At 45.4% G+C, this 22,219-nt stretch overlaps 1 protein-coding gene across 9 annotated transcripts in view; it reads left to right on the forward strand.

Annotated features, from left to right (window-relative positions):
* Positions 1 to 2,717: 2,717 nt before the first annotated feature.
* The window catches only part of SYNJ1 (synaptojanin 1), a 79,616-nt gene continuing 60,114 nt past the window's right edge, over positions 2,718 to 22,219 (forward strand). For all 9 annotated transcript variants that reach the window (XM_075593872.1, XM_075593873.1, XM_075593876.1 and 6 more), the window contains exons 1-2: positions 2,718 to 2,872; positions 6,896 to 7,048. In XM_075593872.1, coding sequence (XP_075449987.1) covers positions 6,925 to 7,048 — 124 coding nt within the window. In that variant the 5' untranslated portion in view covers positions 2,718 to 2,872; positions 6,896 to 6,924. The remainder of the gene's footprint in view (positions 2,873 to 6,895; positions 7,049 to 22,219) is intronic.

Raw genomic sequence — 22,219 nt, forward strand, 5'->3', positions numbered from 1 at the left:
CCCAATCGCAGATGGGGACCATATGTGGAAATACACTTGTGTTACCGTGTGTGGTGCGTTACCTGATAGGCTCACAGAAGGCCTGAACCTCCGCCCCTGGGAGCCTGGGGTTACCTGATTATTCGGATACAGCGCCTCCACCTGTAAGGGTTCCCAACAGGGTGGGAGGGTCCTCTTACAGGAACAATAATAATAATAATGCACGCACACAGCATATGCTAGCAACCGTTTTACTATAACTAATAACCTCGGTACTCTGTACCACACAGTAATATGCATATAACCATACGTATAGAAGTTCCCCACCCACATATCAACATAGGTGTTCCCAAAGTACCTGGGTGCTGGGCAGCAATTCCCTGATGTCCCTTATGTCCAAGCCCACCCCAAAGTGTTGGAGATAGCTCTATCCCGTGGAGTGTTAGTGCAATACTATAGGTACCTGCCCGGGCTCCGGCACCTGGGTACAGCAAGATAACAGACTTGGATCCGCCTGGGGTGAATTGGATCCGCCTGGGGTGAATTCCGGCGTGGATAATATCACCGTACACCGTACCGTCTATACCTTAGAGCTGGTCCGTCTCCAGCCCGCAGGCCGCAGTCAATGCGTGGCGGGGTCCTCCGTGAAGATAGTCTCTATCTAGAGGGGGTCTGAGCCCAGACCCAGTGATCAGGCTGCGCGCCGATGACTGGTTCTTTGGGCTAATCAAACAGCTAAAGGGGCAGATCTCCTTACTTACGGCCTGTCCCTGAAGTCACCACAAGCTGGGGCAATGATAATAGTTATCTGGGGCCTATAGGGGTGACTAGCCTAGTGCAAGGGGCTACTGCTCCCCTGCACCCTCACTTACCCAGCTCCCAGCTTCAACTGCCTTCTCTCTCCGCGCGCGAAAAGTATCCATTCCCTGCTGCAGGGAATCCTTGACCCTCATTGGCTGCTCTGGGGCACCTGGTACATGCCTCCCTAGGCCTCATGGGAATTGTAGTCCCGCGGAGGCTACTGACCATTGGGGCCGCGTGCGCGATCGTAAATGCGCATGCGCGACTCTGCAATGGCCGCCGCAACTCCCGATCGCTATCTGCGCATGTGCAACCACTGCGCATGCGCGCGCCGATCCACAATGGCGGCCGTATAATCCAACAGAGACTGTAAAAATACCAGTTGAAACTTTTGCTCACACAAGGCCGTGTGAGTAGTGACCATACTATACTATATTTTATTGTACCTACCCCATCAATTGGTTCATTGGTAACCTGTGCGTCTCCCAATGCACAGGCTGTGTATCATATAACAAGGAATTAACTCAGCATTAGTCTGAGGAGTTTCTAGTGTGTTTCCCTTACGCTCACCTTGTATTTTGTTTCTTCCTATCTTGGGGATCCTGGAAAGATTCCTTGAGGTTTGAGCAGCAAACAGCAGACACCGAAGTAGTGCACTGTTTATTTGAGTGCATGTAGGAGCCTGTTGGTTTACGGTAGTATTGTCAATGTTTATCTATTTATTCTACTTATCCTGTCAAGAGAGAGCGCGTTAGTTTATCTTTGTCACATTATGCTGGTGTATGCCTATCATCATGGAGGGTTTTTATTACTTATGTTATGTATATGTAACATGGTTAGTATTTTCTGCCTGTCTCTTACCCCTGTCACGTAAGGCCTTAGTAGTCTAGGCTGTGACAGGCCATTCTGTGGGCTTTTGACCCCCCTCATGCTCCTCTCCGAGTGACTGAAGTGTGGTGGTGACTCATGGCCTGTGAATAGCCAGTATCAGGTATACCGTAGGTACAGACTTTGAGCCCTCCTCTTCTGGTTCCTCAGAAAGGCAGTGCCAAATTGAAGAGTCTGTTCCCCTCCTTCCTAAGGAGAGGATGTGAGTTCCCCCTCCTCCCCTCCAGGGAGTGGGAGAGGCCAGTCAGGCCGCAGGGCTGACTGGCCTGAATCATCAAGGTTCCAGACTCATGAACAAGCACCAACCAGATGCCTGGGATCATCTGAGACCCTAAAGATGCTGTGACACCATCGGATGCCGTGATGCACAATAAAGCCCCTGTTCTATGTTACACCTGCCTGGAGTCAGTATTTGAGCGGAGTGTAAGAGAGTGCTTCAGAAGGGGACTGCCTCTGGTACTTCCAGAGTCCACTGAAGCTGGAGGCGCTGGCACAGAACTAGAAGACATCACAAGCCTGTCCTGATCTCCAAAATATCGCAGATCAACTCGGCTCTCCTGGACCCTCACAGGTATGCGCACCACAGATACCGGTAGCAGAAACTGTATCTCCTAGAGGGTGGGGGTACATGTGCTACATATATATTCCATGCATTTTTAAACATTGTTATAAATAAAACTTTATTATTTTTCATCCGTATCCTATATGATCTATATAGGAGGTTGTGTATTTGTGAAGTCATTTACCCATAATCACTAATACTGATCAAGGTTATTTATACATTTAGGACTTATATGGTCACCACTTTGATATCCACAGCGAGTGCTCATCATAGGATTCTTTTGGACCCCCCTTTGGGTCTTATTGTATTATATCTCATCTACAATAACCTCTATGGTGATCATAGGTAAGGCCACGTGATCCTCAGACACTTCCCCCATTTGCCCGAATCAGGTATGGCAGCAGCCGCCGTACTAACGCCCCTGACGTCTTGACGCCATCGGGTAAAGACCCGCCCCCCCAGTACTGGGTGGTTGATCAGCAGGTGGGGGGCGGGGCTAGCGCGAGACACTGGGGAGGCTGCGGCTGATACCTTCCGCGCGCGCCTCACTCACTCAGCGGGTCCAGTCGGGAGCGCGCAGCGGGAACTTGTCACCGTTTCCCGGCAGACGACGCGGTACCGGAGCCTCGCCGCGCGCACCGGGTATGTAACCACGCCCGTATGCAGTGAGACACGGTGCTTGTCCTGCCTCCACCCCCCCCTCCAGTGACAGCATGGAGGAGGAGGGGGAGCTGTCAGAGGGCTGGTTATGGGGTGTGAGGCCCCCACAGCACCACGGCCAGCCCGAGCTCATAACGCTATGTGTTATCATTATACTGTTTGTTATATATAAACCCCTCCAATGCCAGAGGGGCCTGCAAAGCACTCCCATCATAATCTGTATTTTATTATTATAATAGAAATCCAGACCCCCTAACATTGGGAACATGAGAATGGGGTTGCTTCCGTTCCTCTGTCACTGTGTATAGAGGAGCCTACCAGCAGCTCCATATGCAATGTAATAAATACATTCATATCATTCTACCCACACAGCACTTATTTGTGTATATACTTATATATCCATTACATACAGTAATAGCTCCCCTATTATAACCCTCTGGATATTTATCACATCAGTCCTTGATCTTCATACTGCTGTAATATCCCGAGCTGCCCTGAGGGGAGAGACAGGAATAGGCACAGCAGGTATTTCTGGGTTTAATAGGTATTTCTGGGTTTAATAGGTGCAAGTCATAAACAAATAGGTGCAGCTGGAGGGCATGGGAATCCTGTTTCGGTTCCATAGGTCCAGATCTAGTAATGCATAGGGATATGTAGTCTTTATTTTAATGTGCTTTTATAATATAATGTGAGATGCACTGTGTGCTGCTCCCTGTAGTACTGAAGTGGGGGGGGAGGGTTTGAGACACTGACAGATAAAGGAAATGGCACAGAGAAGGGAGGAGGGTGACAAATGCCCAGTGACCGGTTTCCTGCATCAGCCAGTGAAATACCATATTCAACTTTTTAATGGGTTTTATTCTTAGATCTCTTTCCTTTTGTAGACTGAATACAGAATGGGGGTACCTAACACAAAATACACAGTTTCGGTGTGGTCCCTGTTTAAAAAATAAAAATAAAAAAGAGAACCTCTGGGTTGTCACTTTTTTTTAAAAATGTAATTTTTTAAATGTGCTTTGTAAGGATATTTCAGGTGCGTTAGATGCAGGAGCATCTGATACTGAAAGGGGTTAAGGTAGCCTTGCTTGTTTTTGATGTGTTTGAAATTATAGTCTTAATGTAGGTTTGAGTATAGTTTAAAGTTATTTTCACAAAATTAGAAGAGACTGTACTGCTCACTGATAATGAAGTGCAATAAGTATTATATATTTGAATTGCGCCCTAATGCCTAAGAGCGGCATGTGGGTGCTACCTGTGTGCTGAATTGAGGTATATTTTCAAAGAATTGAGATGGCTGTGAATACAACCTGATCCCTAACAAGAAGCGCACTTGTTGGAGCACACCCGGGCTTATCTCTATTCAGCCTTATCTCTATTCTTTGAAAATATAGTTTAAAGTTATATTTCAGATGCATTGAGTTGCAGGTTCCTTTTGGTCCTGGATGGTTTGATGCAGGAGTGGTCAACTCCAGTCCTCAAGGGCCACTAACAGGTCAGGTTTTAAGGCTATCCCTTCTTCAGTCATTGATTGAGCCAGCTGTGCCAAAGCACGGATAGCCTTAAAACCTGACCTGTATGTAGGTGGTCCTTGAGGACTGGAGTTGGCCACTCCTTGTATTTGCCTAGAGAAAATGTCAGTTAGATTGGGTCGGTATTATGTTCTTTAAGCAACATGGCAAGTATTGCAATGTATTTTGATATTAGGGCACGTATTGTATGTCTTTATTTATATAGCGCCATTAATGTACATAGCGCTTCACAGTAGTAATACATGTGGTAATCAAATAAATAACAGAGCATGGGAATAAGTGCTTTAGACATAAAAGTAACATTAAGGAAGAGGAGTTCCTGCCCCGAGGAGCTTACAGTCTAATTGGTAGGTAGGGGAACATATAGAGACCTTAGGAGGGAATTCTGGTAAGTGCGTCTGCAGGGGGCCAAGCTTTATGTATCCTGTGTTCAGAATATTCACAGTGCTATTCATATGCTTCTTTAAGCAAGTGTGTCTTAAGGTGGGTCTTAAAGGTGGATAGAGAGGGTGCTAGTCGGGTACTGAGGGGAAGGGTATTCCAGAGGTGTGGGGCAGTCAGTGAAAAGGGTTTAAGGCGGGAGAGGGCTTTAGATACAAAGGGGGTAGAAAGAAGACATCCTTGAGAAGAACGCAAGAGTCTGGATGGTGCATATTTACAAGGATGTGCTTTATTAGTATACCCCATACAGCTCATTCTTAGCCATTGCTTTGCAGGTCTTCGCTTAGTTAATATAAACCTAAATATCAACTTGTATTGAATTGCTGGCAATGATAACAACGAAAGGGATGAACACCTGTGTTGCCTTGTGGTACTTCTGAAAACGACCAGTATGTGACAGCCTTGGGGTGGTAATTTAAACAGTTTCTCATCATTATTCTTTTTGTTTATCTCATTCTTGTTTTTATTAGTGTGTTTGATAAAGCCGATATTGGAAAGTGCACACATCCTATAAAGCATATAGAAAATATACTCCACCAGGTTTCAAGGAGTGAGGAAAAAGAGACAGCACACAAGTTTAAAAAAATATAAATGGGTAGAATCAAATGTTTGGTGAAGTATATTTTCATACAGTATGTATACATACCTACATACAATCAATTGAGTGGATCACTCCTTGCTCGCATCAAAGGGAACAAGCTGGTAAATATTACATGTGCTTACAGTTTAAGGGGGAAAATATATATATTATTATTATTTTAAATCAAGATCAGCCTGTCTCTTTGGAGACCTTATGCAGTATAGAAGCTAGCCAAGGAGAGTGAGTGAAAGTGTGATTTATCTTGCAATAATACAAATGTTTACTTCTTGTAAAATGTCACTCACAACATACAAAATGTTCTAATATAAACAAACACTCGAATACATTTTATTCTTTTATAAGAAATGTGACACTTTTTTTTTATTTTAAATGAGAGATGCATGGTCATGTTGCCACTGACATTTCAGGCCTGAAATGGGCTGAAGTGGGGATGTTAGGCACCAACATTAGATTGTAAGCTTTCTGGGGGCTTAGGCTCATTTTGTCTGTGCTATTAAATGTACAACACTCTGTGTACTAGGTCAGCGCTATAAAATAAATTATACTGATTAGTTTGGTTTTAGTCACCAAAAGACATGCAAATCAAAAACGTCAAATGATTTTGTGGCTGTACATTCTGTGGCCAGGTTTTACTGCATCTCCAGCCTCATTTCCATAAGCATATACAATGTAGACGTTGCCTTTGTTTTGAATTTTTCAGCTTGATTTCTTGCAAAGTTGCCCAATATAATTTTTTGTTTGTTTATTTTGTTTTAAAGAGATTATTGATGTAAAACATTGTCTACTGGTCCTTCAAAATAGTAAATATTTTATAACTGCCTTAAGAATGGCTTCACTTTTTTTACCTTAATCGCGACTCCAACATATGTTGCTATGTAGACCTGGGCTATAGGTAGAGCTGCACCAAGAGATGATAGGATTGTGGGAAACAATACTGGGTAGGTACACCGATGCAGCGGCCATTATTTTACGGCATCACGGCGCCGCTTTCGTGTGCGCTGCTGTACTCCACGCGGCATGAAGACGGCCAATCGCCCCAGGCTCGCGCGTTTATCGTGTTTGCTTTGTTTGAATTTTATGGATTGTGTACAATTATATGCAATGAAATGAATGAATTGTAATGTGTACAGTACTGTGCTGCTGTGTCAATTTCAGGTGTTTATAAGCCAGAACACTAAAATGCCATTTTCTGCGCTCGCGTCTAAAGGCGGTACGGTTGGAAGAAATCCCGCGCCATGTCATGGGTATTCCGAGGTATAAACCGCGTGATTTCGTAAAATTATGGCGGCTGCACCTGTATACATGTACGATGTGCTGTAGCTCTCTGACTATGTATACATTATCTTTCACCATGTTTCTGCACCTATGCAATACGTTACATAGCTGATTTCTGTGGACTCCCAGCAGACAGGCCTAAGTATTGTTTTTTTACAGGGCTTCTCATCTGACCGTAAGAGAACATCATGGCTTTCAGTAAAGGATATCGGATCTTTCACAAGCTGGATCCTCCTCCATTCAGCTTAATAGTGGAGGCAAGAAACAGGGAAGAATGTCTTATGTTTGAATCTGGAGCCGTGGCTGTTCTCTGTAAGTTACCATATATTATTAGATACAATGTGTTATTGGCTATATGCTTTTTTTCTGCTAGAGAAACTGCAGCAGTTTATTATGTTTTTGAATGTTATTGAGGGAGCAAAATTGCTGCGTTTAACATTTGTATACACCTAAAATTAAATGTAATGTTACATAATTGTGTGCAGTTATCCCAGTTTGTGTTAAGTTCAGTTTATTCAGTATTTCTATTCAGTGTTTCTGTTGACATCTTTTTCATTAATTGATTATTGTTGTGGAGGTCTTTTAGCTTCAGTGTATGACAGCATTAATTATTCAACACCAATTACATCTGTCTGACCTTGGCACAAATCAAATCATCGCATTGTGCTACAAAACTACATTTAAAGGCAGCGTTGCAGGCTTATTATACCACACACAATCTTTTTTACTAGAAGATTGAGTTTCTATTATTGGTATTGCACAGCCAATATTTTCTTATAATATTATAACATAACATTTAAAGCAGCAAAAATACCTTTCACTACATCTTCCCTCCCCTCACCCCAGGATTGACGCAGGTGGTCCCCAGAGCCGAACCCCATTCATTTCAGCTCTGGGGACCCACTGTTTCCAGAGATGCAGGCACCACATATAGAGGCAAGTATATCTGGGGAGTTTAAAGGTCCTGGTTACGCGGGTCTATGGGAAGCAACACCGGATGTCGTCACAAATTCCTATTGGCCCTTGTGACACGGGACATTTAAGTGTCGCCATTATGCTGGGCACACCGTTTCTCTGCCTGCATAGATACTGGCACCCCTACTGAGGGAAGTATCTCTTGAACCAGGGGGTCCCTGAGCTGAAATTAATTAATTTCAGCTCGGGAGACCCCTTGCTCCAATAGAAGAAGAGTGTTTTGCTGCTTTAAGAGAGACCATTGAAGGTAACCTCCCCTACAAAACATGTATTATTCACCCTCTTTGTGAAAAGCACGCACACTTTTTAAAAACATTTTTATTAATGATTGTGGCCGTGTTATTTTTTTTTTTTCCCCCTTCCTGATCAAGGTGTTCATGAGAAGCCCAGTTTTACATTTGAAGGTTCCTTAGAAACAATACAATGTATCAATAAGATTCTCTTGCTTGCATAAGCACGTTTGCTGCCCAGTTGGTTTTCACTTGACCAGTGTTTGTGTTGGCAAAAGTACCCGCATTGATTAGTAAGTGTAGCCATACCTGCAATAGATAAGACAAACTCTATTGAAATATAATGAGAGCTAAGGTGAACGAGAGAGTGCAATATACCAATATAAAAATAACCCATTCTGTGTATATATAATAAAAATAAAAATATTTTATTACCACATTCTAAAATCAGGTGAACAACTTGAGCATGGTCCTAATGCTCGACCAGTCCCGGTGTGAATGTGACACCTTCATCTGTGGCTGGTAATAGCCGGAACTACCTGGGAGGTTTAAATATTCTCCATCCACCCCCAACTCTGTATAAAATGTAAGAGTATTGTGTGTGTATCTATCTATCTACTGTATCTCCTGAAATCCATTAGTACTTTATGAAGAAAATCAGTATAAAATATGATAGACACAATTCAGAATTAAGACACTTTTCTGACAACTAAATCCGTGATTGGAATATAACAAATGCCTTAATTTGTTAATTCTTGTTCGCCGTTGTGTATTTCTATCTTCTGATGAATGGCTATTTATTTTAAGGAAGCTCGACATACATCTTCTAGCCCATTTCAATTTCTTGCTACAGAACATATTCCAATTCCAGAGAGAGGTGGCAACCAATACAAGAAGCTTCTGCAAAGAGAACTGTATTGGATGCAGGAAATGAAAGCGCTTGGTAATCCTGGTATTAATTAGAGCATGCTAGTGGGGTGTTTGTGTGGAATTATATTCATTGGATACTGAAAACATAAATACAAATTAAGTAGTATTTGTTGTAAGTATTCTAATAGCGGCTTTAGGTGTCAGAAAAGTGTCTAATCGGCTCTGTGCATTGTCTGTCCTCCGAGATATTTAATATTGATTTTCTTCATATAGTACAAATGGATTTCAGCTTATATATACACAATACTCTTGCATTGTATACAGAGTTGCGGGTGGATGGAGAATATTTAAACCTCCCAGGTAGTTCCGGTTATTACCAGCCCCAGATGAAGGTGTCGCGTTCACGTCGGGCCGTGCTCAAGCTGTTTGCCTGATTCTAGAATGTGGTAATAAAATATTTGCTTATTTTAATATATTTAATGGGTGATTTTTATGGGTCATTTTTATATTGGTATACAGGCATACCCCGGTTTAAGGACACTCACTTTAAGTACACTCGCGAGTAAGTACATGTCGCCCAATAGGCAAACGGCAGCTCGCGCATGCGCCTGTCAGCACGTCCTGAACAGCAACACCAGCTCCCTACCTGTACCGAAGCTGTGCACAAGCGGGGAGACTATAGAGCCTGTTACACATCCGTTATTTACATCAGTTATGCACGTATATGACGATTGCAGTACAGTACATGCATCGATAAGTGGGGAAAAGGCAGGGCTTCACTTTAAGTACATTTTCGCTTTACATACATGCTCCGGTCCCATTGCGTACGTTAATGTGGGGTATGCCTGTATATTGCAAGCTCTCATCCCTGCAGCATTTATATAGATCGGAGCCTTGGGTGATTGATTAAAACAGAATTTAGTGCATTTTTAAGGTGAGAATAATTTTTTGTTTTAACTTCTATATATCGCGGCAAGATGGCTGCACACACTAGATAGAGTGCCTGTTATCCGAAATACCAGCACTGCACAACAGTAGAAAACAATTAAAGTATTAAGTACAACAAGCAGACATGTAGCCCAGGGCTTTTATTATGTTCCCAAATAGGGAAAACATTTAAAAAAATCTTCTCTCGTACCTGGAGGCAGAGGGGTCATAAACAGAGACTCCTGCTTCAGAATGCTAAAACGGCATTAATAAAAGCTAAAATTGTACCGAAAATGATTGGAATGCCCACCTATTTTGCTCTTGCGTATAAGAGCTGCTAGCGTGATATAAATGGATAATCCTTTACACAGAAATATTGTGTTAATTTTTGTCATGCCATTGGCAGGAGCAATTCCAACTAAAAACCAGAGACAGAACATAAAACACAGACAAAGCTCAGTTTTTAGCACATCCAGTGAGACTCATACACGGTACAGTGCCTAAATATATATGTTGTGGTCATTTTGGGGGTTCAATAGGAGCTTGTTAGGTGTCCAGTATGTTTTGCAATTCCAACTATACAAGCCGTGTGTTTGTATATATCTATCTATATCTCAAATCCTATATGGACTAAAATTTCATTACTCTAATTTAGTTAATGTTAATGAAATAGAGCTTAGCTGCTTTGTTCATATATGGGTGGATAATCTGTTTTTCTTCCTGTAGCATCGGACAGATGGTGTACAGTATTTTCAGAACATTATCAAGTTATGCTTATATTGCTCAAACGGATAAATAAGATTTTCTTCATATATTCTGCAAAATCACAGGAGAAATACACAGGGCATCTTTTGTCTAAACTTTCTTCCATTCTCTTTTTGAACTCCCGCTCCGGTGTATAAATGTAATGCAAAGAATAGTTTATTGTGGGAAAGTGTTCTTTGTGCTTTGCATTGTGCATACTGTTATGAAAATGTTTAGCGACGGTTATCTTGCTGTGGTAACTCTGTTTCCGCTTTTTTTTATTACGTGTCTGAGCTTTCCTTTGAGAAATAGACATAATAGAACAACATATTTTTTGTGGAAACCATCCTTTGTTGATTGTCAGTGTGGCCTGCATCACATTACTCTGCAGTATGTTCCAGGCACCTCTAGCACTGAATCTAAGCAATTGTGAATACTTCCTCACCTGCCGGTACTAGCCTGAGACTTGAAATAATTTGAGAAACGATCATTGTTCAGCATTATGAGCTGGCACAGACATTGATTCCAGCTTTTGCCACACTAAAGCCTGTACTGTTACGTGTGTGTGTGTGTGTGTGTGATGAAAATATCACTTGTGCGACAGGTCTGCAGCCCTTTTCACCATTATCTCTTAGCATACAGTGCTTCCACTGCAGCAAGGGATTCTGGGAAATGACATGTAAATGAGCACACAGTGTCACCTTGTGCTTTAAATCCATTTTGACATGGACCCCTATAAGCTTATGCCTGCCGCATTACACAGCTTTTCATCACAGCCTGGGCTAAAGAAGTGCATAGCCAGTAAACCTACTCACAGACAGCTGTTTTGACCTTTTGGGTCTCATCAGTGTGAGGTTGGTTATACTGGCTTTGCAATTTGAAGCTGGGATAGGTTTCAACCACACCTTAATTAAGGTGTGTGTGTGTGTGTGTGTGTGTGTGTGTGTGTGTGTGTGTGTGTGTGTGTGTGTGTGTCAATATATCTATATTTCGCATAGCACCTTCTATTTTCTGTTGTCACAAACAGAACTCCAAAGGAAAAATACAGATTTAATGGTACAGTACTATGTCAACTACTATAGAGGAAAGGGACCTGGGAGTCATTGTTTCAGCAGACTGAAAAGTAGGCGACCAATGTAACATAGCTATGCGGAAGGTCAGCAGGATGTATAGGGAGATGTATTCGCAGCACAAAGAGGGGTGGTGGTGGCACTTTATAGACTATTGGCTGAGAATTGTGGAGGGTTGCAGGCTAAGCTAAAATGTGAATAAGTACTTTATGGAGAGAGGCTAATGCAGTAAGAAAATACAAACCTGCTTGGGATAGACAATAGTATCCTACATACGACAGCCAAGGATCAAATATAGTCTGATGTTTTACGGCAGGTAGGAAAATGGGCAGACATGGTGGGGCAAGCCGTTCTTATCTGCCATCAAATTCTATGTTTTAGGGAAAGGTTTTGTATACATATATAGTATACCGTATCACCCAGGTGTTTAAGAAGCTAGCGCAAGATTACACGTTGACATAGTTGCAAGAAAATATAAACCATAAGACTGATTCTGAAAAGCAAAATTAACTTCAAATAGAGCTGGGCAATATACCGGTTTAATCGGAATACCTCCATAATACAAACATTTTAGATTCCCCCCCCCCCCCCGATTTATCAGAGCCCCTTGTCCTCCTTTTCCTTCACATCTGGAAGCCCCCATGTCCCTTTCGAGCAGGAGTGCGCAAACTTCAGTGCGAGGCCTCTGTAACTCGCTTACCTGAATGGAGCCGGCTTCGGGTCACGCGTCGCCATGACAACGTAACGGCAAATGACACCGCTGAGTCATGTGACTTCATGGCGTCGCGTCAAATGATACCGCGGAGTCACGTGGCGTTATATGACGCCGCATTAAAGTTAAGGGGTGGGGGGCGCAACACGGGGAGCGCAGACGGGGCACTGCGCAGGAAGTTTGCGCACACTTGCTTTGGAGGATTGCTGCACCCCTCCTTCCCAGATTTAGTTATATTTAACATGATGAATATTGATTTTGCAGTGCATTTCTTCTAGTCGTCATGGGATATATTTTGTTATTGCCCAACCCTGCTTTCTAAGGTTTATTCGTCAAGAAGCCCATCTCGTTTCATGCTGCACTGGTTCTCATCAAGTTTAATTGTCCTTAAAGTATTTCCCTTTTCTATGCTTCTTTTCAATGTGAACACTGAAATACTGGATGCAGGTTAATCAACTGTTGGATCCACCATTTGTACATTTGTTCCTGTCCCATGATGACCTCATAATCATGCAGCCCCCCCTCCCCCCCTCAGTGCAAGGAGGAGGAGAGGAAGGTACTTTAGCTATGGAACGGCCCTATTCGGAACAGAATTGCACCCAGAAAATAAACTCCTTTCCATCCTTGAACTTTGCTCTCCACTGTACTTAATGATCATTCAGTGGCAATGGATTGGTGGTATGTCGATGGATTTACATTGCCAGTGTGATGGTGTAAATTGACATCACAATGCTGATTATTTCTAGGTTTAACTGCTGTATCACAGAACGCCCAGATTGCCTTTACGTTATTGGCAGGATTGCTGTGAAATGGATGATAGGCATAAATGCTGTGCGTCTCTGCCAATGCATTTCTCCCTTTTCCCTAGATACGATGGCACTGCTTAATTTTTGTACTTTTGTGTTGTAAATGTAATTGTTAATTTTATGGCCTTTTTGTGACTTGTAGCATAATGAATGAGTTGCTTATTTATGTTTTATACACGAGATGAGTTGATGTTAGAGGTATGCCAGATAGGCTTCCAAGAAAAGGTGAAGTTTTCAGGGAGTTTTTAATTGTCTGAAAGCTTGGGGAGAGTCTGATGGTACGTGATAGGGAATTCCAGAGAGAGGGGGCAGCATGGGCGAAGTCTTGTGGGTGGGAGTTCGAGGAGGTAATAAGGTAGGATGAAAGGTGGATGTCGTGGGCAGAACATATGAGGCGTTTAGGGATATATTTGGGGATGAGGGATGAGATGTAAGGGGAGGGGCAGCATTGTTGAGCGCTTTGAAAGTCAGAACTAGGGTTTTACATTTTGATTCTAGAGCAGGGGTCATCAAACTCTTAGTCCAAAAGAGCCAAATATGAGTAGCACAATGATTTAGAATTTTTCAAAGAGCCATAAATATATCATCATCATCTTACAACATCACCTGGGAGGAGAGGTAAATTTGGATATCATTGGCATAGAGATTATACTGAAAGACAAAAAGATTGTATTCGTTTACCACGAGAAGAGGTATAGTGTGAGAAGAGCAGAGGGCCAAGGACAGAGCCTTGTGGGACCCCAACAGAAAGAGGAAGTGAAGAAGAGGAGACACGAGAGAAGGAAACACTTAAGCTTGCATCATGGAGGCCAATAAAGTGGAGAGCGTTCAGGAGAAGGGGGTCATCAACATCGTTGAAGGCAGCCGAGAGATTAAGGAGAAGTGACCATTAGACTTGGCTGTGAGTAGGCCATTGGCCACTTTGGTTAGTGTTTCGATGGAGTGTACAAGACGGAAACCAGATTGAAAAGAGTTATGCAGGCAGATGGAGTGGAGAAAGTGAATCAACCAGTTGTATACAAGTCGATCAAGTAGCTTGGAGGCAAACGGTAGAATAGAAATATGCCCTGTGCATGGGCAGCAAGAGCATCTGCCAAAAGCTGGCACTGCTTGACCATACTATTTACATGTTCCTATCTTTTTATTTTGTCATTTTATTCTTTTCTACCACACAATTCCTATTCTTTTTCTTTGGCCAGTCTTTGGGGTTGACAAGATACAGTTGTTTGGCTTTAGATCATCATTCTGTATTTGGACAGGACCCAGCTCAGTATCCCTGAGCTCCAGTCAGAATAACAAAACAATACGAGACTAAGGTTAAAGTTAGCATGTTGTGATCTATCATCATCAATAGCTTGGTGGCAGATAGGGACAGTCAGAGTTACAAAGTTTTAGTAGGAAAGCAGATAAAGAGAGAGGGTGTCAGTTGACACATGAGGAGAAAGCAAGAATGCTGGAGAAGGGGAGAGAGCTGGAAAGAATTGGGGACTTCATAACGCATTAAAGGAAAGTGATGGGAGGGAGAGACCTAGAGGAAGGGAGACCCGTGCAAAGCCAGACTGGTTCCAGAGTACTTCAACGTGTGTGAAGCCGGGCACTTTAGCTAGTTTTCTATCTAAAACATTTTATTTCAATCGCAGTACATACTGGTACTGTATAATACATTTGACAATCTAAATTAATTATCACTACAGTATCGTATTTTCCAGATTTGTATATAAATTAATAAATACTATTTTTTTAACTCTATTACAATCTGCTCTCACCTGATGTACTGTTAATGTATATATGTAAATACAGTATATTTAAAATGAAAGGTTTTATGATGGATTTATTTAGAAAAAAAGAGGCAGTGTTTTATGTTTTGGAGAGCATGAGACCCATAAATAAGTTACATTTTCCTTTCTATAATGGTTGGTACAAAATACCATTTCTTTGCTTTACAACCTACTTCCTTTTTTGCAATTCATTGCAGGCTACGGCTGACTAGTACAAAACTGTCCGTGAATGCTACTGCCATAACCAAGGCATTGCTAGGTGAGCTAGGGTCATCGTTGTAAAAGGAGCTGGGAACGGCTACTGAATCATACTCTGTATCATATTCTCGTAGGGTTGTGGACACCATGGCATTTAGATGTTTTCATAACGATTTCTCTAAAATTCATGTATTTTTGATTAAGATCAACAACTAAAATAGTACAGTGGTCCTCCCCATGAAAATGAACTAACCCACTGTTTCATGGCTGCCTCCTTTGCTCAGTAGTTCATCCAGAATATGAAAATGTATGACCGAGGCTTGTTAGTTACCCAGTCTGTTATGCATAATGAATGTGCAAAACTACAGTATAATGTTACTGATCCTCTCACCTTACAATGTTTCCTGCAGGTGGATCTGGTTAAAGAGTTTCTTTAGAAGTTTGATAACCCATCCTTGTGAATTACACACTTAATGTGGTGTTTTGCACACTTTTTTTTTTAATTTTTAGTTTTATTCTTTACTAGCTGAGAGACCCGGCGTTGCCCGGGATGTAATGTTCCCGTTCCTCTCTCTCCTCCCCCCTCTCTCTGTTTGTCCCCCATTAACATCAATCCAGTCCCCCCCCTCCCTCCCTCCTTTACAGCTTCATGTAGCGTGTGTGCGTCAGTCACTGTGTGTTTGCTCGCGCGTCAGTGAGTCTGAGGCAGAAACACAAACACACACAGACTGACTGACGCACACACAGTCAGTGTGTGCCTCAGTCAGTGTGTGCGTGCGTCAGTCAGGCTTTGTGTGCGCGTCAGTCAGTGTGTGCGTGCGTGCGGCAGTCAGTCAGTGTGTGCGCGCGGGGCGTCAAAGGCAGGGGGGGGCGTCAAAGGCAGGGGGGGGCGTCAAAGGGAGGGGGGGGGCGTCAAAGGGAGGGGGGGGCGTCAAAGGGAAGGGGGGGCGTCAAAGGGAGGGGGGGGGCGTCAAAGGGAGGGGGGGGGCGTCAAAGGGAGGGGGGGGCGTCAAAGGGAGGGGGGGGGGCCTCAAAGGGAGGGGGGGGGCGTCAAAGGGAGGGGGGGGCGTCAAAGGGAGGGGGGGGGGGCGTCAAAGGGAGGGGGGGGGCGTCAAAGGGAGGGGGGGGGCGTCAAAGGGAGGGGGGGGGCGTCAAAGGGAGGGGGGGGGGCGTCAAAGGGAGGGGGGGGCGTCAAAGGGAGGGGGGGGCGTCAAAGGGAGGGGGGGGGGCGTCAAAGGGAGGGGGGGGGGGCGTCAAAGGGAGGGGGGGGGGCGTCAAAGGGAGGGGGGGGGGGCGTCAAAGGGAGGGGGGGGGGCGTCAAAGGGAGGGGGGGGGGGCGTCAAAGGGAGGGGGGGGCGTCAAAGGGAGGGGGGGGGCGCCTCAAAGGCATGGATTCCTCCCCCTGCATTTCCTGCAGTGGACAGGAGGGGGGGGGCAGTGGACAGGAGGGGGGGGGCAGTGGACAGGAGGGGGGGGGCAGTGGACAGGAGGGGGGGGGCAGTGGACAGGAGGGGGGGGGCAGTGGACAGGAGGGGGGGGCAGTGGACAGGAGGGGGGGGCAGTGGACAGGAGGGAGGGGGCAGTGGACAGGAGGGGGGGGGCAGTGGACAGGAGGGAGGGGGCAGTGGACAGGAGGGGGGGGGCAGTGGACAGGAGGGGGGGGGCAGTGGACAGGAGGGGGGGGGGCAGTGGACAGGAGGGGGGGGGGCAGTGGACAGGAGGGGGGGGGCAGTGGACAGGAGGGGGGGGGGCAGTGGACAGGAGGGGGGGGGGCAGTGGACAGGAGGGGGGGGGGCAGTGGACAGGAGGGGGGGGGGCAGTGGACAGGAGGGGGGGGCAGTGGACAGGAGGGGGGGGCAGTGGACAGGAGGGGGGGGGCAGTGGACAGGAGGGGGGGGGCAGTGGACAGGAGGGGGGGGGGCAGTGGACAGGAGGGGGGGGGGCAGTGGACAGGAGGGGGGGGCAGTGGACAGGAGGGGGGGCAGTGGACAGGAGGGGGGGGGCAGTGGACAGGAGGGGGGGGGGCAGTGGACAGGAGGGGGGGGGCAGTGGACAGGAGGGGGGGGGCAGTGGACAGGAGGGGGGGGGCAGTGGACAGGAGGGGGGGGCAGTGGACAGGAGGGGGGGGGGCAGTGGACAGGAGGGGGGGGGGCAGTGGACAGGAGGGGGGGGGCAGTGGACAGGAGGGGGGGCAGTGGACAGGAGGGGGGGGGGCAGTGGACAGGGGGGGGGGCAGTGGACAGGAGGGGGGACGCAGTGGACAGGAGGGGGGACGCAGTGGACAGGAGGGGGGGGCAGTGGACAGGAGGGGGGGGCAGTGGACAGGAGGGGGGGGCAGTGGACAGTGACACACACACACACACACACACACACACCTCAGTTGATGCGCCCTTTCTCAGTTCCGTTTGGCGCCGGAGGTGGGGAGCGACACCTACCTGTACTTCCGGGCGCCGCCACCGTCTGACTCGGCGCCGCGAGGGAGGAAGGGGGTCCGCCATCTTACGCGCCGCGTGGCAGCTGCGGGAAGCGAGGTGATTTGGAGCGGGGAGGGGGGAGAGGTGATTTGGAGCGGGGAGAGGTGATTTGGAGCGGGGAGAGGTGATTTGGAGCGGTGAGGGGGGAGAGGTGATGCCGCTGGGGAGGGGGAAGAGGTGATGCCGCTGGGGAGGGGGAAGAGGTGATGCCGCTGGGGAGGGGGAAGAGGTGATGCCGCTGGGGAGGGGGAAGAGGTGATGCCGCTGGGGAGGGGGAAGAGATGATGCCGCTGGGGAGGGGGAAGAGGTGATTTGGAGAGGGGAGAGAGGTGTGTGTGTGTGTGTGTGTGTGTGTGTGTGTTTTATTTATTTTTTTGGACCTTTGGCCCGTCACTCCGCCTCAGGCCAATGAGAGGTGTGGGGGGCGGGCCAAGGGGGTGGTGTGAGTGTGTGAGGCCAATGAGAGGTGTGCGGGGGCGGGCGGGCCAAGGGACCAATGAGATTGCCGCTAGGGACACCGGACATCCAGCAGGCAGGCATGCATGCATGCAGGCAGGCAGGCAGGCAAACATACAGTGCTTTCACTAATATAGTATAAGATATATCCCTCCGTTAAGTGCCATTTCCACAGGGTGTTCTACTTCACAGTATGGTTTGCAATAAATTAGATGCTTTTTTTGCAGAGAATAAGTCAATACATTTTGAATACCCAATGTTATATAATCTCTTCTGTGATTTGTGAAAGGACGTGTGGAGCATCTAATCTCACAACATTGTGTGTTGTATTATGACTGATATCAGTATACACATCAAAGAGATGATACCTGTTCAAAAATATATTCCTGGGACATGTACTATAGCTTTACAATTTCTAAGCGGTCTAAAACAGACTTTTACAGGATTTTGACATTAAATACCCATATTATTTGTGGTTTAATTAAAGAATGGGACGTGCCATTTCATATGAATTTTAGAGAAAATGTCCACTATAATTTATGTATTTGTTATCCACCATGAATTCTTAATGTCCTTCACATTTAGTATGCAACAGTTATTTTAATGAATGCATGTTGCTGTCGTACTGTTTTCCCCCCCTTTACAATTGTTGAAATTTTGGGAATGGAATTGGTATGACAGTTATTACCTTTTTTTTTTTGTAATCTTTTGAAATAAAGAATATGTTTTAAGTAAAGGTAGTATTTAAAAGTTCAATCCACATAGTCACCCAGAAAATAATAATTAGACTGTCTAGTAACAAGCTGTATTTCTTAGGAGCCTCTGAATGGGGAAGTGCTTGTCAATCAAGTGTTTTCTTTACGCTTATCCCACCCACCCTTTCAGTATCGGGGTACCCGTTAAAGTTAAGAGGCGGTGAGCAGAGAACTCTGGCTCTTCAAGCACTTGCTGATCATACAGTAAAATGTTTTACCAGGAAGTTATACATTGAGCGTTGCCGCTCGTTTTCAAGTATGTCCTGGGCACTGAGATGTCACTGGAATTAGTTCACTTTAATCGTAGGGAGGGTTTGTCCTTGAAATGCATGTGCAGGCTTTTACCTGTTGACCTTGTTATATTTCTGTGCAGTGTGGAAGATGCTGGGGTTTATTTTTTGTCTGCAATTTGTTTTTATGTAATTTTGGCTATCTTCTGAGTTGCATTTTTTTTTTCTCTTCAGTTTCACTATTTAGGCTAGAGGTCTGAAACATATTGCATAGCATTTTTTTTTTTTTTTTTTTTAACATTGTGTAATTCTGGCAGGCATATTGCATTAATAATTTTAGCTGTGGGAGATTGTTTCTTCTTTTTTTTTTTTTTTTCTTTTTTTTTTTTGTGATAAACCGAATGCTCCATAAACACAGTTCAAATATAGAAAATGGAGCCATATAAGAGCATTTTATGTTGCCATTAACTATAGCAGCTGTGAGCCTGTGTCAGCTCTTAACCCTTTGCGGTCCAATTAATTTTCATTAAGTGCGCCAGTAAATCTAATTTAATTTTCGGGGGGGGGGGGAAAAAAAAAAAAAACACAGCTTTATTTTTTCGCGCACTCACTGCACTCACTGCACTCACTGCACTCACTGCACTCACTGCACTCACTGCACTCACTGCACTCACTGCACTCACTGCACTCACTGCACTCACTGCACTCACTGCACTCACTGCACTCACTGCACTCACTGCACTCACTGCACTCACTGCACTCACTGCACTCACTGCACTCTCACAGCCGCACCCCCCACCTACCTCCGGTGTCAGCTGCCAACATTTGACCGGAAAGGGTTAATGCCCCTTATCCACCTCTAAACCACAGTAGGCAGTCCCTAGGCACTTGCCTGTGTCAGTCGCCTCCTTTCTGCCGCCCTCGTTCTTCTTTGGCATTCCAGCTTCAAATGACGCCGCGGACTTCACGAACGTGGCGTTGCATGACCGCACGTTGCCATGGAAACTCAACATTTGACGCCGCAACGTCACGCTGCCATGGCACCGAGATTCCGTGTGACGTCACGTTCGTGACATCCGCAGCGTCATTTAACGCTGGGATTCCAAAGGAGCAGGAGGGCGGCAGAAAGGAGGTGGCTGGCACAGGCAAGTGCATTCCCATTTGGTCCGATAGGCCCAAGAGGTGTGGCAAAAGCAATTGCCGCCCCCAAATTTTGCCACCCTAGGCCCCGGCCTAATTTTGAAATCTGACACTGCCAGTAGGAAAACCAAAACCTCTATTGTGCCTATCTTGGATTTAAGGACAGAGGCAGCAGTCACCAAAGTAAGTCCACATGGCAGACTCAACGTGAGGTTCTCTCATCATGCACACCTATTGAATGAAGATTCATTCTTAATCTTGGGACATTCCCCTCACAGGTTACAAGGTTTACTTTAGTGTTACCAGGCTTTGGGATTTCTCAAACAGAAGCAGAGATTTCTCTTTCTACGTATGTATGTATGTATGTATGTATGTCCATGTTAAAATGGACATGAAGTAAAAGGTGGCTCTGTGTTCATTTTCATGTTATTTCCCAGAATCCCTGGCTGCAGTGGCAGCATTGTACTGTATGCTAAGACAGTGATGCGCAAACTGGGGGGCGCGAGACTGAGTGCAGGGGGGCGCGGGGTTTACAGAGGCCCCGCACGCTTCCCGAAGGCACTTAAATTAAGTGCCGGGGGAGCTGCAGGGCCTCTGTAAACCTAACTTACCTTGGCTCCGGCGGCTTCTCACACGCGTCGCCATGGCAACGCGGCGTCAACATGACGCCGACGTGGGGGGGGGAGGGGCGCAGGGAAAAAAGTTTGCGCCCCTCTGTGCTAAGAGATGATGGGGAAAAGCAGGTTTGCAGACCTGTCTGAGACATGCGAATGTGCTCAGGTAGTAATTTAATCTGTTTTGTTTCTGATCTGTATTGCCACTAGCAGAGGCATGATACTTGATACACATGGAGACTGTAGTTTATTGATGGGATGACTTGGTAAAGGCTATGTTGAGATGAGTTGCCAGCACATGACCTTGGGTAGATAACTGTACCTTTTTTTTGGCACTACAATTAGAGTGCATGTTGAGAAGGGCAGCAATTCATCCTCTGTTTCATAACCATAATATTCACGTCAATATCCCTAGTGCTTTCTGGAACCGTGTTCTGCTACTAGCCGTGGTGAAGGAACAATAGGTGTGATCATGACTGTTAAAGAAATAAAAAGAATACTGCGCACAAATTGTAAAATTAACTTATGTGAATGTGATTGTGCTTTATATATAATACCTCATATAAAATACTGGTTAAACCATATATGTGCACCAAAGGAAAAATACTTTTTAACCTTTTTAAGTGATGGGGTCTGCTGCTCGTCAGTAATGATGGCTCAACACCATAAAGATCACATGTGAAGAAAAGATAGCGCACGTCATCTCCTAGTGTAAAATAGTACAGATATAAGTATAAATATTAAAGTGGTATAATATGCACGTATAGCAAGGACACATTGGTTGGACCGGGCATGTTCGGGATACATGTTACCGTTCTGATGATGGATCAAATACGTCTGGTGAGCGTCGGCTAATCCTACGGTTCTCCTGCTCCAGTCACTGCAAACGGTTATCATGACTGACCTGGGGAAGCCTGTTCTCTTTCTCAAAGTAAAAAGCTGAAGGGAAAAGTGTAGCTATATCCCCTTCCAGGGTTTTCACTTGTACAGAGCGTACAGCAGCGGAAGGTCAGCAAGAGTGACACTGGCCGTGCCTCTGTGTCAAGGAGCATTCCTGTTACATAGTGACACCTGGAAATGTAAGCAAGTAATTTTTTTCCCCCAGTACTCAGGCTGCTGCCCCACAGAAAATAGACAGCCAAATTGGGGTGGCATCCAGCCTGAAAATAATGAATGTGGAACCCCAGCCACCTTGGTCCCCTGCCCGTGTATGTCTTTATCCGGCTTAGGGGCTTCCTCCTAAACACGTCTTCAAGGTGCAACTGCATTAGCTGCAGTGGCTCACCTTGGGTACCAGGAAACTGTTCAGGCAGCACACATTGTAGGAGCTATTTCCTTTCTTGCACAAATACTACTGCGCATGACCATAGCAATGTTTTGGTGTTATACAGTAACTCTTATACTGCAGGCTCTGGTAGCTCTGATATCATTATTCTTTAGGATAAATAGGCATATAGAGGCTGCCAAAATGACAGTTGAAGAGCATCTTGGTTAGAGAGAGAGA

Source organism: Ascaphus truei, chromosome 3, assembly GCF_040206685.1.
Source record: "Ascaphus truei isolate aAscTru1 chromosome 3, aAscTru1.hap1, whole genome shotgun sequence".
Classification (NCBI taxonomy): domain Eukaryota; kingdom Metazoa; phylum Chordata; class Amphibia; order Anura; family Ascaphidae; genus Ascaphus; species Ascaphus truei.